The sequence below is a fragment of the Apis florea genome, unplaced genomic scaffold (genome assembly GCF_048593485.1).
Source record: "Apis florea isolate Af1SG1 unplaced genomic scaffold, ASM4859348v1 contig_2350_pilon, whole genome shotgun sequence".
In the NCBI taxonomy this organism is placed as follows: domain Eukaryota; kingdom Metazoa; phylum Arthropoda; class Insecta; order Hymenoptera; family Apidae; genus Apis; species Apis florea.
Window position 1 is genome coordinate 1,079,649 of NW_028256565.1, and position 27,529 is coordinate 1,107,177.

At 36.0% G+C, this 27,529-nt stretch overlaps 2 protein-coding genes and 1 long non-coding RNA gene across 15 annotated transcripts in view; 2 read left to right on the forward strand and 1 right to left on the reverse strand.

The window, feature by feature from the left end:
* The first annotated feature begins 1,976 nt into the window (after nucleotides 1-1,976).
* LOC100865927 (cyclic nucleotide-gated channel alpha-3) overlaps nucleotides 1,977-27,529 on the forward strand; it is a 61,020-nt gene continuing 35,467 nt past the window's right edge. Inside the window, exons 1-6 of the mRNA XM_086904305.1 lie at nucleotides 1,977-2,407; nucleotides 3,427-3,659; nucleotides 4,432-4,646; nucleotides 5,323-5,578; nucleotides 6,186-6,440; nucleotides 7,807-7,937. Coding sequence (XP_086760431.1) covers nucleotides 2,087-2,407; nucleotides 3,427-3,659; nucleotides 4,432-4,646; nucleotides 5,323-5,578; nucleotides 6,186-6,440; nucleotides 7,807-7,937 — 1,411 coding nt within the window. The 5' untranslated portion in view covers nucleotides 1,977-2,086. The remainder of the gene's footprint in view (nucleotides 2,408-3,426; nucleotides 3,660-4,431; nucleotides 4,647-5,322; nucleotides 5,579-6,185; nucleotides 6,441-7,806; nucleotides 7,938-27,529) is intronic.
* LOC105736302 (uncharacterized) overlaps nucleotides 14,855-27,529 on the reverse strand; it is a 44,199-nt gene continuing 31,524 nt past the window's right edge. Inside the window, exons 3-6 of one of the 2 annotated variants that reach the window (XR_015290999.1) lie at nucleotides 18,679-18,794; nucleotides 18,408-18,525; nucleotides 18,036-18,322; nucleotides 14,855-15,426 (exon numbers count right to left, since the gene is read on the reverse strand). This is a non-coding gene — a long non-coding RNA (uncharacterized LOC105736302). Of the gene's footprint in view, nucleotides 15,427-17,940; nucleotides 18,323-18,407; nucleotides 18,526-18,678; nucleotides 18,795-27,529 lie in introns of those variants that run through there. The other variant, XR_001112527.3, reaches the window with a different exon arrangement.
* On the forward strand, nucleotides 19,993-26,542 carry LOC116415410 (uncharacterized). 12 transcript variants are annotated; one of them, XM_086904296.1, is made up of 8 exons: nucleotides 19,993-20,062; nucleotides 20,377-20,682; nucleotides 21,511-21,669; nucleotides 21,779-21,889; nucleotides 22,756-23,139; nucleotides 24,188-24,678; nucleotides 25,235-25,390; nucleotides 26,289-26,542. In XM_086904296.1, exons 6-8 carry the CDS (start codon nucleotides 24,636-24,638, stop codon nucleotides 26,396-26,398), a joined length of 309 nt encoding a protein of 102 aa, XP_086760422.1. In that variant the 5' UTR covers nucleotides 19,993-20,062; nucleotides 20,377-20,682; nucleotides 21,511-21,669; nucleotides 21,779-21,889; nucleotides 22,756-23,139; nucleotides 24,188-24,635; the 3' UTR covers nucleotides 26,399-26,542. The 12 variants fall into 12 exon arrangements, with proteins under 12 accessions (XP_086760422.1, XP_086760424.1, XP_086760419.1 ...); XM_086904298.1 differs by having other exon boundaries at nucleotides 22,756-23,006; nucleotides 24,129-24,678; XM_086904293.1 differs by having other exon boundaries at nucleotides 22,756-23,006.

A 27,529-nucleotide genomic window follows, 5' to 3' on the forward strand; every position in this document is an offset into this window, starting at 1 on the left:
TCGAATTCGCTATTGACCAATTAAATTTCATATTTTTATTATAATTTATTTATTAATTTTTATATAAAGCGTATCTACTCTTTGCACAATATTCTTTTCTCATTTTCTTAGAACATATTGGTGCAGTTTGATCGTTTGATCCTGTAAAATACCAAAAAAAAAAAAAAAAAAAAAATTCCAAATTTTGAAAAACGCAACAGCGAGATGATAGATAGATAGATCTCTTTCCCCTTCTGCGGGAGAAAAATCACGTTTCGCGCTTTTCTCGTAAATTTTTTTATCGACAGCGTCCGCTCACCCGTCGTTACAATAAAACGTCGTTGATAGTTTCCAAGACGTTGGAACCGAGGAGCTGAGTTACGATGGCTTCCATAAAGGAGGGGGGGAGGAGAAATCTTGGACCTCGAGGAATACGCGTTGCGTGAGAAAAAGGAATGGAAATCGGATGGGTAATAAACGGAATGCTCGTAAATTAAAAGGATTTAACGCGGTGAAATCTGAATTTTATTCCCGGATGACGTGGAAAGGGCGAGGTTCGTGGTGGACAGAAGTCGGGAATTGAAACGATCCTCCCCATTGTGCCGTTTAGAATTTCGTTGTTTAAAGGGAGGCCCATTGTCATTCTGTGCGCGGTGTCTGAAACAGCATCGCGCAAAGAAAACGAAAGAGGGGAGCTTTGCCGTGCACCCACCATAAACTAATTGCCAAGAGAACCGGGTTCTGTTTTGTCAAGTTGTTTTGTCACGTCTCTCGTATAGAAAATAATTAATTCTATAGTAAAATTTTACTATATAATTGTGCGTCTGGATATATCGTTTAAGTATTATCAATTTAGAAATTGAATTGAAGATATTTTTTCCATAGAATTAATGGAAAAATTTATATATTCTGCATACCAATGCTTTCCTTCGTGAAGATAAAGTTTTTGGAAGCACGGAAAGAAGGCACGCTTTCCTATCAAACAGTGAATATATTTGAAAAAAATATCAAATCAAACGTCTAATTTTTATTAAATCGCATTTAAATTTTTGTACAGATCGAGCAAAAAGATTTTTTCGAATAAATGAATTTTCGAGAAATATATTCTGCGTGAAATCGGCTATTCCAATCGGAACGATGTTTTTTTCCAAGTACGAGTACGAGTCAAACAGGGATCTAATTTACCGACGAAAGTTTAAACGACGGGAAAAACGGATGAATCATAAATAGCGAAGTGGACAAAGCATATCCAATTACGAACGAATACTAAATTCTCCGGAAGTCTCGATTCTCGAGAGAATTATTGACCATCTGTATTTCCTTCCCGGACGGCAAATAATCCAAAGCGCAACAAATAATTGCTCGGCAAATAGGAAAGTTGAAGCGATCTCCTCGGTCCAATTAGTCACCTTCTCGCTTTCGAGCAGTCAATTAACTTGGAGAAATTCCTCGAGCTTTTATTTTTTTCGTTTTCCCCACCTGTTTCGAATCGATCGATATCAACGTCCCCCTCGCCAAATCCCGCTTTGAAGCGCGAATCCAGACGTCGCGAATTAAATATCGTTCAAATATAATTTAAACACGATGCGATGCAATGACGCATAAAATGAACGCTCGAAGCGCTACCGTACATTCGAGCTTTCTTAGATCACTATTATCTCACTAATTTTCAGATTTATTAGCCATGAAACGACAATTTATCATTCACAAAGTAACGTAATTATACAGATTTTATTTGCCATTTGTTCGTGATCCTTTCTCACCGTAGATAAAAAAACGAAACGAGAAAAACGGTACGTTTATTCGAATTTCCATCAGTTGTATCTTGATTCCTTTCATCATTTGATGTAATAAAACGGTTTGATCGAGGGCAACCCTGCTAATTATTACTTGATTCGTCAAACCAAGGGAAATTCAATACCATCGATCTCGACGCAGTTGTACGATGCTCGATCGATAATCGCTCACGCCGACGGCTCTCGATGCTTTTTTGTCCGTTAACCGTTCTCTCTCAAAAGAGGGAGAGAAAAAAAAGATAGAAGAGAAAAATGACGAAATTTCTCGTGCTTTTTAACGTTTTAATAAAGAAAAAAAAAGTAGTAAATTTATGAAATGGCCGCTTAAAGAACTAGAAAATCCATTGGACGTTGCAGGCATAATTGCAGGGGGCGGTGGCGGAGGGAGAGATCGGTATAGCGGTGGTTCCGCTTCCGCTCTGAGCTGCGGTGGCGAGAAGGTTCGAGAGGACAGGCAGGGAAGGATGGTGGACGGGAAGTCGAGGATCAGGAGGGAGAGGGAAGAGGACACGAAAAGCGCGGACAACGTGTCGAGGGGCGCCCCCTCGAGGCAGAGTTTGTTGGAGCTGGTCAGCGGTAAATGTATGAGCCGCCACACGCCCACGCATCATTATTATCATCAACAACAGCAGGTACCGTACCTGATCATACTTTGCCTCCAGGTTTATCCGGCTAAGGATGTTTCGCCGGTTGTGCATCGATGGATAGGCTCGATGCTAATTACGTTATTGTGACGATGGGATTAACCTCGATTCGCGTTTCGGTCAACTGTAATTAATCCGATAATCGTGCGGCTTTTCATCGGGCTCGACCGGCCGGACCGTCCAATCCAAAATTATCTCTTCGTATTCTCTCTCTCTCTCTCTCTCTATATATATATATATATATATATATATATATTTCCTTCTATTTTATTATTTTATTGTCTGAATAAGAATAATAAGAAAAAAAAATAATTTTCTTTGAGACGAAGAAGAATAAAATGGAAATAAGTATTCCTATTTCTTACTCGAATAAACTTAATCTACTGTTCACTGGTGGAAAGAAGTCTCGCGGAACGAACGCGCGTCTGATTGGTTAATGTGGAAACGCCTATTTTCACACGCATTTTTGTTTCTACCGTGGTATTTGTCACATATACTAATTCAGGCATCTAAACCTCAATAAGTAGCGTAGGCATAGAATCCAGAATATTCTAACATATCGATATATTATAAAAATTTTCGTATTTCTCGTAATATACTAGTAGACTAATTACGATTTACGTAACGAGTATACGAATAAGCTAAACTATAGGTAGTATTTCAAAAATATTTCAGTTTTGGATGATTATCCTAACGTAATTTTATGAAAATAAAAATAATTCTTACAATTTTGAATATTCAAACTATAGCTCTTCCACTGCTGTGGTGTCAGCGTTTGAAGTGGGGGATGGGCGGTCCTAACGGAGAACTCCTCTTGCCCCTGTGCCAAACTTCCCGCAAAACTTCTTTCCGCAAAAGTGAACAGTATATCTCGTTCCCTCAAGTAACGCATTCGCTTTCGATCGAATTATTCTTATTCCTGGCTTCGTTTAACCGCGTTTTTAAAGCGTTCTCAATTTCGATGCCAGTTTATTAACAGTTGACAAATTGAGAAACGCGGTTTACAGGTGTATTCGGTGCCGCAGAGATACTTCAGCTCGTCCCGAGACTCGCTTCAAGGGGCTTACGTGAACCGAGGGGCGAGCGAGTTCGACTTAAGTCGGAAACCGAAGAGAAGGGACCAGCTAAGGGGCAGATTCAAGCTACCGTACACCGTAACGCTCTCGCGAGATCAATCACACTTGCACACACCGGCGTCTGTCAATCATCTGAGCAATAGCAGCTGCAACGGCACCGAAACGTGAGTATCGATCGCCGATATTTTCCTTCGATTAACGCGGAATCGCCAGATGTGCCGCTATTACTCCTCGTTAAAAATCGTATCGTTATTATATCGGCTGATCGTAAAATAGGAATATAATGTCTTGGTAATTTAAGCTTGCGCAAAGCTTTAGCATTTTGCATTTGATTGCGTGTTAAATTTCGTTAAATTTTTCGTATTTAAGACGTTGGAAATTTTATGGGAAACGAGATACGACGTTTAGTTTCGTTGAATAGAAAATTTTGACGGAGGTGTCGATCGCGACCACGAAACGATATAAAATAGCGAATCTAATATGGAAAATCTCCGTCAATAAGTGTAGTAAATATCTAACAACAAACACTTGCACTATAGAAAAATATCGAATACGCTTTTTGTTGGATAGAGCAAATATTCGATGCTTGGAATAATCGAAGTAATAGTAGCACGCTGAATTATTTCGAGAGATGGATACATTTGACGAGTATCGAAATTTCGACGTAAAATGAAAATTTATATATATATATATATTTTTTTTTTTTTATAACAATTCTCGATAAACAACGAAAAATAATTACAGACGTATATATCGAAATCCGATTTTTAATTTCGAAAATTTAAAATTTTCAAAATTCAAAAACGCATACGCACACATATTCCTATCGCTTTAATTCCCTTTCGATGCGCCAATATTAAAAAAAAAAAAAAAAAAAAAGAACTATCGTCCTAGTAACTTTTCGCATAATCGTCTTGCCCTAATTATCTTCCCCAGGAGGTACACGGTGCAACAGCAACAACAACAACGCGGTAGCAGAGGTTACCCGGGTCAAGCGGGGACAAAAGGTTTTCGTACGGGTGCCCCTAATTGGTCCTTCATCTTCGATCCCGCGGGACGTCTCTGTTACTATTGGTCGATGGTCGTTTCCCTCGCCTTCCTTTACAACTTCTGGGTCATCATCTATAGGTTCGCCTTTCAAGAAATAAACGGTTAGTCTTTCTTTCCCGCGATTCCCATTTGATTCTTTGCCTCGATTTTCGATTCAATCACGGAGGGGGAGGGAGGATCGTTGCTAGGAAAAAGGGACAGTTCGTCCATACGTAACGATTGGCAAATTATAAGAATTTTCTATCCTACGAATACGAATGAACGCGAACGTTCCGCGTCACGAGGATTTCCTATAATGCGGCGGGTGACGCGAATATACGCGTCATGGTGGATTTCCTATAATGCGGCGGGTGACGCGAACATACGCGTCAAGGCGGATTTCCTATATATATATATGTATATTATACGACGAATGACGTACACGATCGCGTCATAGTTTTTTTCTCGAGAAATATAAAAGGTTTTTTCGAAATATTTCGTTTTTTTATCTCGCATACACGTTCAATTCGTCGTTTGAATTTTTTTTTTCCCCCTCGTTTTCCAAAATTGTTTTTTTTTTTTTCCTTTTCTCGTACGTAAATTCTCTCGAAAATTCGATATATCAGCGGAGATATCCTCTTTGATATTTGGCGAAGCGTTGAATATATTATAACGCTGAAATTTTGTTTCGTTTAAATTTTCGTTAAAATTTCGCTCGATAAAATAATTAAACGTGTATACGTACATTTTTTTTTTTTTTTTTTCATATATACATATTATTATTTTGTCGTTGTCCAGGCGAAACGCGGTGGGTGTGGTTCTGTTTGGACTACTTCTCCGATTTTTTATACGTACTGGACATAGTGTTTCACATCCGAACCGGATACTTGGAGGACGGTGTCTTGCAAACAGACGCGACCAAGCTACGAAATCACTATACGAACAGCACTACGTTTTACATGGACATCCTGTGCCTGCTGCCCCTCGATTTTTTATACTTATCTATAGGATTCAACAGTATACTTCGAAGTTTTAGGCTCGTGAAGATATATCGGTGAGTGAACAAACTCGACGACGTTAACGAATGGATTTATCATTTCGTTTATTCGAAACCATTAATAAACTACGTAGTCAGAGGGGAAGTTATCGATCCCTATTTCCCCTGTATTAATTTATTATTCTAGACTATAATAATCGACGATAAATAGTTATCGTCGTCTCGTTAATTATTTCCTGATAATCGGAATTTGCAAATGATACTCGACTCGTAAAGCAGCGACGAACGATGAATGTTCGAGTCCAGTTTCGACGTCGACACTTTTATCGAAATGTCGGGGAACGAGAGAATTCTCGTCTTTTTTTTTTTTTTTTTAAACGGATAAAAAAAAAAAATTCCGCCATGACAATGATATACCGCGCGATATTCGTTTACGTTCTATAATAAAAAAAACTTGCAGGCAGAACTTTTCTCTTTTTTTTTAATTCCAATATCGTGCGTTGAAGTGATCCAAAAAAAAAAAAAAAAAAAAAGAAAAATCGTAATTCCTACCAACTTGATATTTTTTAATTCGTATAATTTGAAACAAAAAAAAAAAAAAAAAAAAAAAAGGAAAAAAAGAATAACAATGAAATATGACGGAATTTTCTTTCTACGAAACCAGGTTCTGGGCGTTCATGGACAGAACCGAGCGACACACCAACTATCCGAATTTATTCCGCTCCACCTCCTTGATACATTATTTATTGGTGATCTTTCACTGGAACGGGTGCCTCTATCACATTATTTATAAGAACAACGGGTTCGGAAGTAAGAACTGGGTATTCAGCGATTCCGAGACCGCGGACGTGGTGAAGCAATATTTGCAAAGCTACTATTGGTGCACGCTGGCCCTCACCACCATCGGCGATCTCCCCAGGTAATTTTATCGATTTTTCTCTCCTTCTTTTTCTTTTCCTTCTTCTTCTTCTTCTTCTAAACAGTTTCTACTTAGAAACTTAATTACAAGAGATACGAAAATTCCGATTAGAACGATCGAAGCGAATCGAAATCGATGTGATATAAAGGATCGATTTTTTTTTTTTTTTAAATATTTTTCTGCAAAACGGTGAATGGTGAAGATTTTATTTAATAAAAATAATAAAAAAGGATTAGGTTAAGCTCAAATGCAAAGCATTAAACGATGTCGAACAAAATTTTGTTTAATTTTTAGTAGTAGCTTGAAATAAAATCAATAAAAATGGAATAATAGGAGCCAACTGGACAAAATTATTACGATACTGTTTTTTTATTATTTCATTAAAAACGTATATAACATAAAATATCTAAAAGAAAATGCATAATAATTAATATATTAAAAGATATATATGTGAATATTTATGGCAATATTTGTAGCAATTAACTTGAAAAACGCTTCGAATTTGACAAGCTAAAACTGGACTGAGAATTGGAAATGGTATTCCAAAGAAACAAATGTTAAGAAAAAAATGCTTATTAAAAAAAAGAAGTTATGGTTATTTGCTACGGAATATCCTCGACACTTCTATCCTATTATATAAATTATCCGATAAATATGAATCAAATTTGTGCCTAACGATAATTTAACGAAATAACGATAAAAACGGTGAAACTGAAAATTATAAAATGAAAAATATTCATTATTTTCAATTAACGTTAGGAATATTATCATTAATATTATCATATTATAACATAAGATAGATTAAAATGAATCCATAAATATCGGTGGCTAAATTAAAGAATCCGCCAGGTGTCGTTAATATATAATTTGCAAAGTTTTGCAAATTAAATATGGCGGTAAAAAAAAAAAAAAAGTAGAAAGTTTCTACTTTTCGTACATTCGACTCTCTAGCAGCGTGAACGAATCATTGCGTCTCGCGAATTTCTAATGCGAAGTAATTATTCAACTTTAAATTTAATTTACAAAAAAAAAAAAAAAAAAGAAACCAAAAAAACTTATCGATAACGGTTTAAATTAAAACAGATGTTTCGAGATGTTACAAAATTGAAATTTTAATAAATGTTTCTCAATCGTTGAAATACGAGCGATCAATTATCTATATTAATTCTTTGCCTGTATTTTGTTTAATCTGTTACGTTATATTGAAACAATTATTTTTTATACATTTCAAAATGAATTTTGTCCAGTTAACGTTACACGTTATTCGTGAAATTAAAAAATTATCTCTCTGCGAATATATCCATCAATAATTTGAAACGTACGGGAGAACGTGCAACTTATGTTCGCCCATTTCATTTTTTTCCAGGCCAAGAAGCAAAGGCGAGTATTTGTTTGTAATAGCTCAGCTGCTGTTCGGCCTGCTGTTATTCGCCACGGTACTCGGACACGTAGCCAACATCGTAACTTCCGTGAGCGCGGCCAGGAAGGAGTTTCAGGGTGAGCGAAAACAACAAATCCAATTATATTTCTCCCCCTCGCTTCTTTTCCAAAAAAAATTCAAATTTATAACGCGCCATTTATAACGCGATTGATCGTAACAAAAAAAAAAAAAACGCGAAAATAAACGAATTTCGAAATTAAAAGAGATGAATTTCATTCATTCCACGCAAGACGGATCTAATCTTTATTCTTATAATTTCTGCGCGAAAATTCTTTTGTGATGTTTGTTAATTACAGCGAATTCCGAAACTGGTGCAAATATTCACAAATGTTCAGCTCGATCGTATTCCCTGTTGGAAACGTAAGGATAGGTGTCAAATATTTTTTTTCCAACTTTCTGTTCAGTTTCTTCGCGAAACAATCGGTATATATAATCCTCTCCGCTCTAACGAATATCGAATGTGTGTTGCGCGCAATGAAATCTATCTCTTCATATAGAAATTTTGCACTTATTATAAATTTATCGATACGCACGAGATTTAATGAATATTTCCATGAAAATTAATACGTTGTTATAGCTCGAAACTTGTGTTATTTTATATGACGATAACTTTCACGGGATTATAATGTAAGATTAATGTAAATAATTATAATATAAACTTCTTAATCAAGATTCTGAAAGGATTAATAATATTTTTGTAGTGGCGAGAGATTCGACTTTCGGCGAACGTCGTAAATATTAAACGACGTTGGAGCTTTTTAAAACGATCGCGAATCGAAAAGGAAAAAAAAAAAAAAAAAAAAAAACACATCGAAGCAATTTCGCGTGGAAAAAACACGTCGATTTATATGTCAAACATTTTCAAAAGTCGTATCGAGGAAACACTTTTCCCGGCAAAAACAAAAAACGACTATTAGGATACACGTGATGTTTTCGTTTCCGTTGGTCATCTCTTTAAAACTGAGATACCTCAAGAACATCAACTTTCTATCTTTTTATAATTATATTATATCCATCCTTTGTTGATATAAACGCACATTTTTCAAAAAGCCTTTTGTTAATTTTAATAATTACGTACACGTGTGTGTATATCGTGTAAATCGAAACACAACAGGTATAATATTATTACACACAGATATTTACCATCGATATTAAAGTTACGTTTCTTCAATTAACAGAACATATTGATACGACATGTTTTCGATAAACTCAACCTATCGATAATTAACGGGACAAATTTGCATACAACACGTGTATTAAATAAAAGTTTAGAGAGAAACGCTCGCAATAATTTGTGACGGTTGTAAAAATTTATACCGTCATCGTCGTGAAATTTCGTTCGTTCGTCGCGTACGTAAACTCGTTGCACAGCCGCCATTTCTCGAGACTTGCCGCGTTCAGCGCGGTTCAACCGTGCTCGTAAAAATCTCGAATCCACTAACTCGGCGAAGTCGAATACGCTGGAAATTTCCTCTACACAACATTCCTCGACGAAATTGCGAAACGAAGTGATTCTCTTTCTCCCGCGATTAGAATCCCAAGTAGAGATGGTAAGGAACTGGAGGGAATACAGTGGTGGTTCGAAACAATCGAAAAAGGTGTAAAAATAATTTACGCTCGATTAAGATAGCCGTGGCGGAGAACTTAATCCGGCAGTTGCAGTGTTGCCGCGTTCGCGTATCCACTCGCCACAATTTCGCTCCCGTTCGAGCGCATTGTATTCGAAAACTAATGGAAGAAGGGGTTTGAAATAATTCCGTTTAAATGGAACCGAACCCGCATTTACCTTTGTCCCAAAATGGACGTGAATTTTTATCGTCGGGATATCGTTGGAACAGGTTAAGTTTCGATTCTTTCTTTTTTTTTTTTTTTAAATATAGGTAGGTATGAGACGCGTGTCAATCGCTAAAATGTAAAGTATACTTTATAGTTATAAACGAGCACGATGAATGATTAAAAACTACACTTTCCACTGTACGTATACATAATACGGTTAAATCGAAGTAAACATTTTGACGAGCACTTCGTAAAACGTCAATTCGTCGAATTTAAGTGTTGAAAATTTTTATAAAAGCGAAATTCGCCACGATTTTTCGTTAAAAAAGATGATCGCATCGGCGACATAATATCCAGGCGAATAAATCTTAAAAACGCTTCTCGTTACGTTAGGGGGAGAAAGGAGAGGGAATTCCCCCTCGTCATAATCGTGCTCTGGTACAAGGGACGAGAATGGACGGGTGACGGCGTAGGATGGATTATCCATGGGTAGGACGAGTGCTTTTTTACTCGAGCGGTCGTTGACGAATCGCGAGCATTAACTATATCCACGGTGCGAAAAAAAGGAAGTGGAAGAAACGTGCTCTCGCCCGACGCGAGCGACAAGGACGACGAGAGCGCAAAAAATGTCAATGTGGTTTCACGAAACGACGAGGGGAGCGTGATCCGCGAGAGCACGGTGATCGTTACGAGATAATACGGATCGGCCCAACGTTTTTTCTCCTGAACCACCGCTCCTTGTAAAAACGCATTAAGCAACGTTTCAACCAACCACGGTTTGGGAACACGAAAACAACATTTGTCGTAATTGCATCCACCGCTTTCCGATCTCCCCTCGAGAGGATCATTTATATATAGCTGGTAGCGATAATTTCGGCCGAAGAACGAGCGACCAGGGACTCGTTCGATCAATATTTGACGGGGACATTTTTAGGGAACGTACCCCGATATCGTGATCTTTCCGGTTTAATCCGTCTTGCTTCGTTTACGACGTCCAAAGAAGATCCGATTTCATTGTCCCTTTCTTAATTACTTTTTTATTTACGAGTACGAAAGAGATTTTTTTTTTTTTTTTATTAAGATATTGGCGCGGTTTTTTTTAATTATGGTAAAATTCGTTCGATCGAACAATGATAATCTAATGTCTAATGATATAACTTCATGTATGCGCATGAATCATGTGTAAGTTGATTCAAGAGAAAAGAAGTTGAAAAATTAGGAAATCGACTGAAGAAATAATTGCGATGAAATAATTTTTACAGAAAGGAAAATACATTGAAATTGTAATTTTGTTGAATATTTTCATTCGATGGCTTATAATTTGCAACAATCGCAATGCAAATTTGCATCTCCATTTCCGATTAACCTCTAATAACTAACGTAATAAAATAGTGAATGGCACTGAATTTTTCGTGCAAGAGAGAGAAAAATATATATCGAAATTACAATTTTTACATCGACCAATTTTCTCTAATTTCGAGAAGACTAAAATATTTCCATTCGATTGCTTATAATTTTACTCCGCAATTGTTGCACTTCCATTTTCTCCGATTAATCGAAACAACCGACACAAGCAAACGCAGTAAAATAATAAATCGCGCTTTCTTACAAATTATAATTTTTAGTCGATTTTTTTTCTAATTTCCAAAAGCTAAAATATTTCCATTCGACAATTTCACTCTTTTTCATTCTTATTGCGCCACTACTCTAATCGACGTGGCCACTCATAGTTATGAAACCGGATCGTCCATCGTTCTCAAAGAAGATTCTCGTGACGGTTCATTCGATCCACGTCGGATTTTAAGAGGAGCTCGATACCGAACGGAAGATGACAGGAGAGTTGCTCGAAGAAAACTTACTTGCTTGACCAACTTACGTCGAACTTCCATTTTCCATCCTAGGATCCAAACCAGAATTTCGAAATTTTAGTGAGAAGCGAGCAGGCCTGTGGCGCGCGCAGCAAGGAGAACGAAATTACAGAGGGCGCTGAATCTGTGGCGTGTGAAAGTAATCGTGGTGGCGAGCCCTCGAATATCGTATTTGGCTGCGGACAATTACGACGCGTTACCACCACGTTTTAGGCAAAAACGTGTTAGGCCGCGATTTTTGAAAGGAAGATTTTATTTTTATTTTCAAACGTAGATTTTAGATTTTAAATTTCGATATTTTTAAATTAATTCCGCTCTCAATCCAGTCAGATTTCCACTCGTGGTCGAATAAACTAAAATAAGACGGGTACATATTTTTTATGTTAAAAAGAAGCCTAGGTGAATTAAGTGAATTTTACTCGAAACGAGAGTTTTCGAGTTTTGAAAAAATTATTCAGCAGCAGGAGGGGAAAAAAGAGAGATATCTTGAAAGAGGTGAAATATCCATAATTTTTCCCCGCAGCTGGAATGGAATCAAATAAAATCGTGTAAAATTTAAAAAACGATTTATTAAAAAACAATTTGTTTTAATCCAATTTATACTCGAAATATTTCAACCCAAACTCGACTTTCGAAACTTTCGATCTTCAATGCATCTCTAGAATTTTTACAATTTTAAAAAGGGTGTATCACACGCTTATTCAAAACACTATTTCAAATTCATGTATCGGCAATTTTAGGTATTCTAATTGCCCAGTTTATCTGTAATTCTATTCGCAAAAATTTTTTCAAGAATTCTCCGAGAATCCGAGACAAGTCACTCGATTAAATCGTAAAGGGATTAATATTGTGAACTTGTAATCTCGAGGAATCCGAGAGAGAGAGAGAGAGAGAGAGAGAGAGAGAGAGAGAGAGAGAGAGAGAGAGAGAGAACACCGCGAAACGGTCCGTGGCGATCTCGTAATGGGTGGGATTCTACAATTTCCTTGGGGGAATTGAACCAAGTCTTGTCGACGAGGAGGGGAGGGGGGGGAGGAGGGGAGAAGGCGGCTAGGCGACGCTGATGGGATATAAAATTTCATTTCACTCCCTCCCCCTCCCCCCGCCACGCCTAAATCCACGCCTGTAACTCCACCTCGCGTTCCAGATTTCACTTTCGATAAACCCCCCTTTATCCCCCTTAATTGGCCGTTTATCCAATTCGCGGATTTAATTCGCCACATTCATGGAGCGATGCTGTAAAATTGTTTGTTTTAAACGACGTGTAAGAAAATAAATACGTATACGTATATATTATAAAACGATTTGCGATTGGTGTGATATTACGATATTATCGTTATCACAATTAATCCCCTAAAAACACGCTATATATAAATTATAATAAATTGGGAATGAATGTTTTTAGTTGGAAAGAATTAATGAAAAATCCGTTTCGAGAAACACGCTAGAATTTAAGAAATAGAAATTTTTCTTCTTTTGTTATTCGATATGTTGTCATTTCGATGTGTGTTTTCTTTTCAATATATAAAGTAATTGTAGCATTTCTTCAACAATTCTTTATAAAAGTGAAAGCAACGCGCTACTCGTTTCTTTTTAAATATAATGTACAAACAAATGATACGCATATACGTTACATGCACGTTAAAGATATTCAGGAATAATAATAATAATAATTTTAATAATAATTTTTAGAGAGAACGTTCGAGAGAAATTTTTTTTTTTTTTTTTGACAATATTCTAGAAACTCGGAATTAATCGTAAAATCAAAACTTAATTGGGCGCGTGATGAAGACAGTGCAATTCGAGAAAGAGAGAGAGAGAGAGGGAGAGAGAACGCGATTCATAACTATTTACCCGCACGATAAAATTTTCATTCGTCCGGTACCGTGACGAGCCAGTTTTTAAACCGCAATTTGCCAAAGTTTGTCCCAATTCCCGGTTATTTCAAATTTTAGTAGAAGGTAATCGTAATTTTCAGTGGAGACATAGTTTGCAGTTACGATTATGGAAACGCAACTAGAAGCTCGTTTTCGAGTTATAACTCGAGGAAGAGGGGGAGGGGGGGAAGGAGAGAGAGGGAGAGAGCGAGCTTTGCCGTTCCGTGCTCTGAGAAATGGGTGAATACGTTTGCTCGAATGAAGGCCCGTGATAAAAAGGAAAAACGCGCCGCGTCATCGCTGTTTTTCCCCGGAAATCTAGTCCCGATCCTCTCCGCATATGCTAAACCAAACTCTTTTGCGCGTCTCTCTAGATTTAACGAACCGTCGTGTCTTCTGTTCGATACGAATTTTGATATACGAATAATCGATACCAGACTGAGTTTTGTCAAGAAATAGTCGAGAAATAGTCGAGAAATACGTCAGTGATAGTAAAATGATGGATGATTTAATGCAAAAATTGCCGATATCAAAATTATTGAATAATATGTAAAATTCTGGAAGTAGGTATCGAGACTTAAATGTAGAATGTACTGTGGAAAAGTAATTTTTTTTCCTTATTCTGAATAGATTTATAGATGTTTAGAATTAAGAAATTGTGAAAATTATCGTTCGCAAGTTAAACAGAAATTTTTCTAAAAAAAAAAAAAAAAAAGAATATCATCATCAGTGTTTTCGCGATACCTTGAAATTATTCCTCTTGATTACACGGATCTGCAGGAAACGTTTCAATAAACATAAGATGTTACCGTTGATTAAGCAGCATGTTGTTTTGATTAATTGGCTTTATAGTCGTATATATATATATATATATATGTACAAGTGTGCAGCACATAAACTAGGATCACCGAGCTGATAAATTGTAAGATACGTCTGGTAATACTCGTTTCGAATGGTGTGTATCTGTGCAATAAGCGTGTGACAGCTTCGTAACTCTCCAGCAGAATCAACGTGCCAAGACTTGAAAGCTATTACAGTTAGTCTTTAAACAAATCTAAAAGACCGATGAAGAAGATAGATACAATTGTTTCTCTGGTATTTCGTATTTAAACGTTTTTTTTCAAATTTTTACTTTTTCGTTTTATCACCAAGATTTTCAATACCAAATTCTGATTCGTTTATTTACTATTCCCCTTGGCACGCTTAAGAAAGTAATTGGGAAGCGTTATATAGAACAGTAAGCGTTGTAATTGTAGGAGCAACTACTGGACGAGACCAAGAATTAACCTCCACGGACATTGTCCCTGCAGTTTAATTGCAAGTATGGCCAGGTTATTACGTCTTAAAGTCCTGAACATCGTTGTCCTTTCCTGAATCTACCTGCAAGTAATTTACTTATTGTAAACTATTGTTCACTGGTGGAAAGAATGCCGATTTGAAAGGAAACGTCTATTTTCACAAATTCAAAATGATCTGTATTTAAACCACGATGTATTAGATATAAAATCCGGAGAATTCTAACATAATATAACAATTTTTTTATTTTTCACAATATGCTAATTATGATTTGTAACGATTTAAGTTTAATTTATAAATGTAATTTCATATTCAAGTATATAAATTAGACATACTAGATAGATAGTTTCAAAAATATTTCAGTCTTGGATGATTATTCTAATGTAACTTCATGAAAATGAAAATAATTATTCCGAATATTCAAACTGTAGCTCATCTACTGCTATTTAGCGTGTGGTGTCAGAATTGTCAACAAAGCGTCTGAAGTGGGGATAGGCGGTCCTAGCGAAGGACCCCTCTTGCCTCTGTGCCGTCTCTCCTTACTTCTTTCCACCAGTAAACAGTAGTTTTACAAAGTTGCGTTTGAGAGAATCTTCGAAGCGAGCCTATGAGAGAGGACGTTCGATTCTAACATCGTAAACTCGTTCCGTTCGTTACTGAAACCGTTATTTCTTGCCAAACGCTTGTTATTTGTTTGCACGAACTTCGACAAGGTGAAAAAGCTCGTTCTGAAAACATAACCTAACATTAACCCAGAATTGAAAAAGTAATAACTGGTTAAAAATATCGAATAAAATTAGTTTAAGCAATTACTCGAGTAACATTTGTTCGCTTTCCATTTGGCACCATAATTATTTCCAATTATTATTATTAAATTTCAAACAATAAATTATCGAAACAACTTTATTCGTATTTCTTTTCAAGAAAAGAAATAACACTCTCGCTTTATCTTAAATCGTTAAATATTGACATTTTTTCCCTCCCTTTTAACCAGGGAATATAAAACACTCTCTAAATTAGCAAGAATTTTTCCGAATTTATGCGTAAGCAGAGGGAAATTTTTCCTTTAAACCAGGGAATTGAGTAAATTAAGGTACACATATTTCGATTTCGAGCAGACACAAGCGTGCAAAGTTTTGCATCGATATTAACGGAATAAAAAGTAAAGTGGAATGGAGGGAAAGGGTCGATTTTACGAAATTAATCGATAAACCTACCCATAAGAGTGACTATGATAGTCCGTTGACCCGCGGTGAACCACAATACTAGCCAGCTGACTAACCTTCCACCAAGCCAATATTAATTTCATTAATTATGCACCACCGTGTTACGATATTAGCGCCGGCCATTTCGCTTTCGAGCATAATTTCCTCGAGAACCGGCGGTAATTATTGCGAGAACCCTTCGGTGAGAGGGCGACAAAGTTCGTTCGTTTGTGGTCGTTGATGCTGAATCCGGAAATAAACGTGGTGGATTTTGTCGAGCGTTGTTGTCGATTTTACAGATTGCAAAAAAATGGCTCTAAAGGAAAATCTAAAGTTAAAATTTTCGCGCTGCGATTATTATTAAAGAAAATAGAGAAACGAAGTTAAAAACGAGATTCCTGGATATATGCTTATAATTTATTTTTCGAAAGTGAAGAATTACTCGCACGAAAGTTAAATATTTCGCAAAAAAAAAAAAAAAAAATAAATGTTTGGAAGATTTTCAGTTTTGCGAATTTAAAAATTTCCATTTTCGCGTAAATCCATGGATCGCCGCGAAGAATATTATCCATGAAAGGAACGGACTTGTTTTAAAATACATGGCTTAAAATTACGAGCCGAGCTTGTTGCCGTGTCAACGGTGGTAAACTAAGTTGTTCACCGTCTATCCGCGAATTTAACGTTCAGACTTTCGAACTTGGCTTGGGAAAACTAAATTTTGAATTGAGCCGTTCGATTAATTTCTAATTTGTTCCGTTCTTTCTCCGTCGAACGCAATTTCTCGTATATTCTACGTACATTCTCAAATAGTTAATTCGAATTTTTAATTTTGATTAATTTTTCTTAAAAGAAATTAGTAGGATGACAGAAATGTTGCTGATGTCAATTGTCCGAGAGAAAAACTGTTTTTTCCAACAACTTAAGTCCGCTCGGATAGAATTTATTCCAAAACTTTGCCACGTTTTACGTTTCCTCGATAAACACATCCCCCCACAGCTATCCGAACTTTATTATTCATACGGAAAAAACATTTTTGCGGAAAGAAAAAAGAAAAAAAAACGAATCCATCCAAATAATACGTGGAGAAAATATGTGCAAAATATTCAGGATATCGTTGGATTAGAAAATAAAATTAAATAAGAATTAATTCCTATATAATATATAAAGAGGAAAGAGGAAAATAAATTTTTTTTATTTCTACTTTTTTTTAATTGAAGAAGGTTAAAGAAAAAAGAAGAAGCGAGAATTTAACATTTCCCTCGTCGAGTGGATATTTTTCGTTTAAACCAGAGATTAATATTTCCCCGTATATTCGCATGTCTGACCGATCAAAGAAACCGAAGAAACCGGATTTTAAGATTTTATAAATTAAAATCCTCCATCTCATGATTCGAATATATATTTAGGAATCGAATATAAAAATCTCATTTTCCAATGTTATATCTTCGACGCGAATATAGATGGGCACGATAGTCCAAGTTAAAAATTAAAGTTAAAAATTAAGTTACTTCGATAATTTATTGCTCATGGTTATACGAAGATCGACTGTAATAAATAAACGTATACCGAAAATTTTTTTCGAAACGACGAGAGGTAACAATTTCCTCGATAAATCGTTGGATCATAGCACGGGCAAATAAACGGGAAATACGTAGCTGTTGCTTCAATTCATTGCCTATGGATGTGACTCAAGATTGAAGTACACGCGTTACAAGAGGATAATTCCAACGTTCCATCGGCACGAATGCTTTTGGAACTGTTGGTTATGTTGTTTCCGGTGGAAATGGCAGCATGTACAAGTTACCGACAAGCTATAGTATTACAACGTTCAATCTAGAGCGCAATCTAGAGAGCGATACGCGTCGCTTCGTTTTCGTCCATTGCTTCACTTATCCTAATATTAAATTATTGCGGCGCACAATATCCAAAGAAGATGAAAATTTGTCCCTTACTAGTGATTCCATAATCAAATTAAGAGATGCAATACAGAATTTAGAAATTGTTCTGTGTGCACGGAATTATAAAGAAATCGAACGATTACCGATTGAACGATGTTGCGATTTATTCAACTTTTGACACTTGTGACGTAATCTCGTAATCTTCGACGTTAAAAAGGTTTTAAGACTTCGTACCTTCTCTTTCGTTACGTTCTTTATTTGTATCCACGGAAGAAAGATAGAAGCTTCTTTCAGAAGTTGTCACTTCGCGCGTTCTAACTTTTGGAGGAAGCCATATTGGCCGAGGTCGTTTCGCATCGAAGCTTGCGCAATAAACACGCGCAGAGATCATATGCCATCTGCTGGCGTTCAAATGAACAAAATTCTATGTTTCTTCGCTCAAAAATAGCGATAGTTTTACGCGTAGTATCGCAAACGCTGCCTAGCAATTCGTTACGGGGTTAGCAATCGCCCTGTATAACCTATAAATTAATTAGAATTACTTTTATCTTTTAATTTCAAACTTTTTTGCTTATTTCTCTCAAAAGAAAAATTATCACGGCATACCTGTGCTCCGTCGCGTGAGCAGAATAAACGAAAAGAAGAAACATCTTTTGTTCCTTTTTCGAGTTAAAAGCCGATGTGTAGCAGGATGGCGGTAGTGGCGAGTAATACAACGTGTTAACTGAAATTGTCGTGGACATTAATTATCGGGCATAACGCAGGTGGTCAGAAAACGACATTAAAATTTCGTCGACGTTAATTACATTGGTGTCGGATGAATACGAGCGCATTAATGCACTTGACGCGTAATTTTATCAACGATAGCTACACTCACTTTGCGCTTTTGCCGCGACGTTGCTTAACAAGATTGAATTATTGCCAAGAGGCTGTGATTCCAATTAGTCAGTCATATGCGATTCCTTCTTATTGTCCCTTCATCGCATTTCGAATCTGAAAAAATTGAGAAGAAAATATATTTTATTTATGATTTACTTATTTCTATCGTAATAATACATGATCGTGTATAGAATATAGATCTTCTCGTTTTAGGAATAAATTGCTAATTGTCTTCCATTCTCTATTGTCTACCTCTATCTGCATATAAACATTTTCATTTTTTAAAGCTTTCGCGTCGCTTAATAAAATAGCTTTCAAATATTCCAAAACCCGTTGTCGAAAAAGCGGTGTTCCAACATTGCTGTTCGTTCTCTTATCTTCTTTTTCTTCTCTCTTTTTTTTTTTTTTTTTTTCATTCGAACGATCGCGAACACAGTTTGCTCCTTAAACGTAATTATCTCGAGCATAATTTCCAACGAGCGCAATTACATTTCTATCGCGGAGGATCGTCGATTATTATTGGCGAGATAATGCGCAGGTGGTTGGTCGACCAGCTGCGAAAATAGTATCGCTATTTTTATTTTAAACTATCAGATATTTGGAACACTTTTGCACACTTTTTAAACGGTTATCGTGAAAAATCAAATTGTACGAAATTAAAGTATCGCGTATACTATTTTAAACCATATATAAAAGTAGTTTATTTTTACATCATAGAATTAATTTTCGTTTGTCTGATATCATGAAAAATAATTTATCGGACAAAATTTTGTATTTTAAATCGAAATATCTATTGCAATAATTATTCGGTAAAACTCGTAAAAGACTCGTATTTTGAATGATAATTGATGGTTTTTGACCAGTCACATGATCGCTTCGCATTTCTTCGATACTGTCTAACGTGCACGTGGGCTTGCGAATTAAGATTTATGCGTTAATCAAGCTATTCCGTAGGCGTGCTTAAAACGCGTTTTCGGTAGGAGTGATTGAAAACTATTTAATAATAATAATTATTACGATTATGATTTTCGAACAATTAAGAAAAGGCGAATATGATCCGGTTACGTGAATATTCGAGGCTTGTGTACCAGACTTAACAGTTCGTGCGGCGGTTTGGGAAACGAAAGACGAGCGCGTGTTGTCAATCGCGACAGTGATAACGAAAATGGCGGGCTAAAAAGCAATTTCATTTTCTTCACCTCCGTTTTTCCCCCCATTAACTTCAATAACAAATTTCCGTCTCATCATGCAACTTTCGAAACTCATTATTCAAAATTGATAGAATCGAAGAAAAGAAAAAAAAAGAAATAATAAGTTACTGTCGCAAATAGTTGAAAAACCCCTTTACAATCTCGAAGAGAATCGAAGAAAATATTCAATAAGTAAGTAACATCAATATATATACATGTATATACACATTTTGAATCTTCGACTCGAAATTTCACGTAATTTTTTTCCGAAATAAAATAATATCGATTTAATGTCGAATGCTCTCGATATAAAAAAAAAAAAAAAAAAAAGAACACGCAAATTTCGCGTCAAACGTTCCAAGATCGAGCCAAAAGTAAAAAATAAAAATCTCGAGGCAAGAATAACATTAAAAAAAAAAAAAAAAAAAAAAAATGAGACAACGAATATCGTACAACGAAAATACCGAATCTCTAGCATGATTTTCTTTGTATAATCCATCTTGAAGAGGAGGAGAGAAAGAGAAAGAGATAGCCCCAGATCTCGAGAATTGTTTTATCTCCTATTGGCGAGGAGATAGATCTCTCTCTCTCGAAGAAGACGCCGAAAATGCTCGGTGGATAGAGAAAAAGGGGGAAAAAATTGGTTGAAATCAAAGAAAATGGCCGCCCAGGAAGGCTCGAATAATCAAGCTGGCGAACAAACGAACGATCAACCGAATGGAAACGCCGAGTCTCGCACCGTGGCCACGCCAGATAATTTCGATTGCGCGCCCGATTGTGTCTCCCCCGATGACGAAGATCCAACTCTGATCGTGCGTAGTTAAATTACTCGAAACTCGTTAATAAACCAACCCTTGTATCTTTGTATGATTGTATCTATGAGAATCAGGCTAGGATATGATGGATAGTTTTTTTTTTCTTAGGCTATATATTCTAATTTTTCTCTTCTTTCGATGAATTTTTGACGAGACAGAGTCGTTTTTTTTTTTTTTTTTTTTGGACGATATCGAAAAATTGGGGAGAAGAAGAAAAAGATGAATTTTTCGATGAATCTCGAACGAACGAGAGAGATTTTATTCGAAAAAACGAAGGATCGACTCGAGGCAGAGTCGTTCTTTTAAAAAGAAAAAAAAACGAATTCTCAGGACGAAAAATTAGGGAAGAAGAAGAGAGATCACCGGTTTGTTGCTCGTTAAAGTATGCGCCTCGGAAGTATTTCGATTATGAAACACGAGAATGAATTCCCATCGACGTTGCGGGATATTCGGGGCTGGGGGCGCTCGACGCGCCCGAGTTAATTCGACAAATACCGATTTCATCGAATTGTGAACAATAATCCCTCATAAATTCTTATTCTGTAAAATTGTGCCGAAATCGAAATCTCAGCGAAAAGGCTACGTTCTTTACTACGATGAAATGAGAAAAATATCTGACTTTTCATATCTTGCTTTCTAACGTTTCTCTGTCGGTAAACGAGAGAACTGCGATATAAGCGTAGCCAGGAAGGCTATCGTGTTAAATTAATCGATCGCGTGTTAAATTTCGAGAGAGAGAGAGAGAGAGAGAGAAAAAATTGTCAAAAACCTGTTGTTGTTGATCGCGTCGAGCAAATTGTAATAAATATCGCATTTTGGGAACAGTCGACGTTCAAAACTCCCGCTTGTGAAGCACGGTGCAAATACGAGAACAGCAGAAAGAAAAGTAAATGCAAAGTCAGTGATAAATGCGGATTGTGGAGTAGCTGTATTTGATCCATATTCTGAGGAGGAGGAACGTCGGAGCTGAAACGTCGAACGAAGGTTTTTTTTTTTTTTTAATTTTATTTTTTTCTTGTTTTCGATTCCTTCGAAAAAAAAAAAAAAGGGACGTAAGAAATGAAACTCACGTTGAAAATTTGTTCGTTTGTAGATCCTTTATAAGAGAGCGGGTCAAAGATGCCTATAATTGGATGCACCAAGGAGAACAATTGCAAGAAACTTGCATTCTTAAAAGCAAAGATGCGCGAGCAATATCTAGCAGGTTTGCTTTTGTCGATCTCGTTAATAAATTAATTCGGGAAAGGAATTATAAAATTGTCGTTCACAGATCCAATTTTTATCTTGATCTTTCTTAACGGTCCATCAAAGATTACGCCTTTGCGCTCGACAGTCGCCACAGCGCCATCTCTCTTCTCAATTTGTAATACAAATTGTCCAATTCATGTATGTATTTCCCCCTTCTTAGCCTCATTGGATTCAAATAGATACAAATAGCGAATAAAACTATACCACATTTTATAATTAAGTAAGTATACTTTTTTTAATGTTACATTTAAAAATATTTAAAAATAAATATTCATTGATTTTTTTTTCCATTTCATTATTTAAATTATATCATACGCGTTATATTTCCTTTTTATATATTTTTACATAAACAATAATAATAGTTTTTTAAAAATTAAATCTTCTAAATATAACCTCAAAATCGGGAGAAAATTAATTTCGCTCAGAGGCTAATAAGAACGCGGTATTGATTCACGAATAGATACTTTATTATATCTATATTTCTTTGTTAGAAAGATGCAGAAAAAGTCGTCGAGCGCAAAGGGTTAAATATCATCGATATCCAGAATCAATCGAATTAATTTTGAAATTTGATTTAAAACGTAAAAATTTCCTTTGAATCGAACTCTCCTTGGCCGTGAACACGATTCGATCCAAAGAGAAAATTAATTTTTAAATTAATAATAATAAAAATAATTTTTAATTAATAATATTAATTAAATTAATAATAAATTAATAAATTTTTAAATTAATAAATTATAATAAATTAATAATTAAACGAAAAAACACGCGAATATGTATATATATATATATATATAAACACTCCACTGGATTCGAACCTAGAGAAGAATAAAGGCGGCGAGGAGGGGAGCAGCTCGCAGAATCCGAAGAAGCCCAGCCAACTGTCCGCGAACGCGTCGGTAAAGGGATCGAGGATCGTGGAACAGTCGGAAGTGGAGCAAGGGCCGATCGAAGAGGCGGAGGTCCCGATTCAACTGCGCGAAACAGCTCCCGAGAAGGAAGAAATAGAGGCGGAGGAAGTGGATTAGATAGAAGAGAGGGCGGAAAGAAAATTGAAAATTCATCATCAACAAGTAGATATATAAAGGAAATAGAAAGATAACCCCTTTTCACCACCTTGTGTGGGTAATCATTTCCCCTCCCCCCCTCCTCATTCCATCGAATTCTTGTTTCTCGTTTCGCATTTTGTATGAAGCAGAAGTGTGTGTAAGTATCGTTGAGAGGGATGTGTAACGCTTGAAAAGATAAGGAAATATCTTCGTGCATCTGATTTCTTCTGATGGCCTTCTTTTCTTCTTCCAGTCTGTTATATCATAATATGTTAAAGGGAAATTGATTAAAGATTAAATTGGAAACGATTTAACGAGGGATCGAGGCGATTTATCGTACAGATTAATTTGTTGCGCGTTTTTCTATTCGAAACGAAAAATGGATAATAGAGTGGTGTAGGAATATTGGGAGAGAATCTTTCCAAATCGTTTTGCCTTTATATTTTCTTTTTTAAAGAAAAAACTCTTCAGAGAGGACACTTTGCAATCTTAATCGAACTTCAAACGACATCTTTGAAACTTCAATCTGCATTTAGAAAGATGTGCGAGAATTTCTTGCAAACTTGTCTCGAAACGTGTTTTAAAAAAAAAAAAAATTGTGTTTCGAGACTCTTAACTCTTTTCCAATTAATTCCATGGAACTTTTGTAAATAGTTTCTCCCCTCCACTTCCCACAAAAATTGCAAATACCGAAACAGAGAAATAAATTTCTCGAACGAAAATAATAAACGAAACAAAGAAATATTTGTATCCAAAATATTCAGTTGTTTGGATAGAGAGTTGCACGAGAAAGATTTTCATCCTTTGAAAAAAGAAAAAATTACAATCCACACCGTTTTCAAAATCACGCGTTAACAAAGAGAGAAAGAGAATACCAAAAACATTTATTTCTCAAAATACGGTTGACAAATACTTTTCCTCTAAATGTACAATTAAACAAAAATAATATTAAAACTTGAAAATATACTTGAATTCAAATCAAGCCATTTTAAGATGCACGAGGATTTTTTCACATCTCCCTCTCTTTAAAACTATACATTACCAATCCTCTCTTGAATGGAAAGTTTTTCCCCCCCACTTACTTAATAACACTCTCTTGCCGATCAAAACTCCCTAAAATTAGCCTTTACCTGTTTTCTATTCGAGCTCGCTTTGATCGACGACCACGGCCACGCGCTTATCATAAATTTGCATGATTCGAGCAGAAAATCAGGAACAACGGAGAGAGAGAGAGACAGACAGACAGCGGAGTCGTTTAGCCGCTTAATCAGCCAGAGTCGGATTAATTCGAGACGACTATAATCGAGAGGAGAAGCCTCGAAAGTCCTGTGTCCGTCCGACGAAAGGCGGAGGCGAGAAATCAAGGGAGAAGGGAGGAAGAGGTTTTTGCGTTTTAAAACGACAGCTCGGATCAGAACCGTAGTCCCTGGGTAAATTTACCGACCTCCGCTACCTCAGGCCCGCCGCCCCCTCTTCGTGAAATCCGACTGGCACTCTGAACTTGTCTCTTCAATCCCTCGTGCTTTTGCTGCTTCCCCCCCTCCTTCCTTTCGTCGTTGTTTCACGATGACGGTGATCGAGAGGCTGAATTGAAGCCAGGCCAATTTTTAAGAATTCGGTCAACACTTGTCCGAGGAAGATCGGTTTCGGGACATGGAGAATGAAAAAAACGAGAAGGAAGAGGAAAAGGAGAAAGGTATCGGAATATAAAAATGTGTCTATATATTTTCTTTTCGATGATTCGTGCGAGTCGCGAATTTTTCACGTTATTTTTCAGTTACAATTCTGCGGATGGTTCATGCATTTATGGAAAATTTTAATACGCGTAACAATTCCAAAGAAAAAATATGTATCGTAGAAAAAAATAGAGTTTTTTTTTATTTCAATTCCTATTTATCTGTGATCGTGAAAACAAATTTTAATTTGCATCGAACGTCAGCGATGTAGTTGCGAAACGGAAAGTTTTCGATTCGTCGCGTTAACTCTAACCGTTTTTTCGTATAAATATAATTAATTCGAATAAAAAATTGCGATCTACTCGTGACGGTACGTGTGGAAAAACTGAAAAAAAAAAAAAAAAAAACGAATATTTGTTCAACGAAATATAAAGAAAATCATTGTTTAAATTTCCTTTCCTCCATCTTCCCTTCAAAATTCCTCGATTATTTTATCGCACAACGGTAATAAAATGGGGACAAAACGACAATCGTCGTAAGAATAACTTAAATTATAGTCCCGTGATCTTTCGTTAGAAACGACCGAAGAAGCGCCTAGTCCCGTAGAAGAAGCGCCTAATACGACGGAGGAAGGAACTAGTCCGACGGAGGAAGGAACTAGTCCGACGGAGGAAGCGCCGTTGCAGGAAAACGAAGTAACAACGGATCCGTGGGACGAGGAGGCGAAAGAAAGTGAGAGGGGGGAAAAAAATGTTGATTTCTTTCGTGAAGGATAAAGAGGGATACGATGATGATAGAGACGAGGATTGGAAGGGTGAAGTCTTTCTCGTCCGGATATTTCATATGGTGGAGTTTTAATCGGCTTTGCGAAATTTCGCAAGTAGCGAAGGATTTAAAGGTTGAGGGTTCGGCGAGAGTCGAAAGATCGAATAAAACGCGCCCGCCTTTGTAATCGGCTTTGTCAAATTTCATAAGATCTCCAGCCAGCTAAAATTCCATTGTAGAGGAATTTTAGCCAAGCTTTTATCACAGTCTTATTAACACCGTCCTTCGATCCATCTCGAGAGTTCGATTTAAATATAAGTTTCGAAAAATTCTATGAGCATAATATATATATATATATATGCACGTAAGAGATAGTAGGTCTTACGATTGCGAACTCGAGTAAGTCTTCTTATCCTTTTTCTTTTCTCTTTTTAACTTTGAAAGCTCGAAAGTTTCGGCAAAGGATTCGAGTAAAGTCGCTAAGTCGCTGATTTTCTAAAATTTAACAAAATTTCTCTTCTTCCGTTTTTAATATCAAGGATTGAGAGTTTTAGAAATCTACATAAAGGGCCAAAAGTTCTTAAAATTAATTTTTTTTTTAAATTCTTTTGTTAAGCTTCAAAAATCTATATAAAGATCCAAATGAGTTTTCTAAAATTCAACATTCTTATCTCTTTCTTTAATCTCATCCATTAAGATCGTAAGAAATCTACGTAAAGAGTAAAGAGTCTTTAAGACTTTAAGACTGATTTTTCTGAAATTTATTACTGTAGATATATTTATTATTTCGACTCTGTATAGTAATAGTCAGCTGTATAAATAATATTCCAAACTCGTGGCTTCACTCACAATTTTGTTCCCTTAGGATTCGAAACAGCCGTGTTCACTTTGGCCACGTTCGCTGCGGTTTTCGCTGTCTACATGTACATCGTATACAGTTTGAGTAGCCCACCTACCGTGTTGGATCAAGTCTAACACTCTCCCCGTTACCCTGATCAAATGAGCGAAAGACCCTAGAATTCCGACCGACAAAGTCAACTGTTTGCGACAGTTACGCCACCCAACAATCATGTAATTCGACCATGTAACGAAATAAAACTTGCGGAGGAGAAAAATAAATTTCAACCGAGTATTTTACATTTCGTTCGAACGAAAGTGAGAGTCGATTTTTTTTTTTTTTTTTTTTTTTCTAAGAGCGAGTGTCGTAAGAAAGTTTCCTCGATGAAAAATTCAGTCGAGTAAGAATAATCGAGCTGATCGGCTCGTTCTGTTGTAGATTAATTAATTTCGAACTTCATCGAGTGATTCAGTTAACAAATTTTAATTAAATTTGAATATCGATAATAGAATTTGAAAAATGTTAACAATTTCGAAGAAAGAGTATCGAAGAGATTAGGATTAAGTTCGAACGATTGAAAAATCTTCGTTTAGGTTAGGTTTACTAATTTTCATTAACTAGGACAGCAAAGAATTTTTAAGAATTTGTTATATCATTTGTTATATCATAATATATTGAATTTATTTATATAAAGATTCTTGTATATTTGTGTATGAATTGAATCACTGGGCATGATTCTTTTTGAACCGTCGTGCGATATAATGAACTCGGTATAGTAGAAGTTCATGAAATCGACACGATGTCTATATAACGTAATTTATTCCTATTTCCTTTATTAAATATATTCTTTATTTTAATCGAATCATTTCGCAATCTTTTCCCTAATAAGAATTTTTTCATCTTCTTGATCGAGTGAAATGGAAATGAAACGAACATGAATTATCATCGATCGGTAAGATATATGGTAAAAATAAAATAATTCGCATTGGAAATGCGAGAAAGATTCTTTCATGTCGAAGCGAATATGATGCATATATCTTCAACTCGAATTAATTAAATTTCTGGATTCCGTTTGGACATAGAATGATGACCTTTCTCCGTACTAGATAACATTCAAACTTGTCTTAGAGTTGTCCGCAAAATTGTTGATAAGTTAGTGCTTCTACGTTAAATATAGAATTCCAGAAATTAGAGGAAACGTCTAAAATACGAACGTTTCTCCATATATGTACCTCGTGACCTTATTCGTATTTTTAAACACGTTAATG

Coding starts and splice junctions, on each gene's coding strand:
- LOC116415410 (XM_086904296.1), top strand. CDS start 24,636: ATGGAGAATGAAAAAAACGAGAAGGAAGAGGAAAAGGAGAAAG. Junction 24,679..25,234: donor GGAAGAGGAAAAGGAGAAAG/GTATCGGAATAT, acceptor ATCTTTCGTTAG/AAACGACCGAAGAAGCGCCT. Junction 25,391..26,288: donor GGACGAGGAGGCGAAAGAAA/GTGAGAGGGGGG, acceptor TTGTTCCCTTAG/GATTCGAAACAGCCGTGTTC.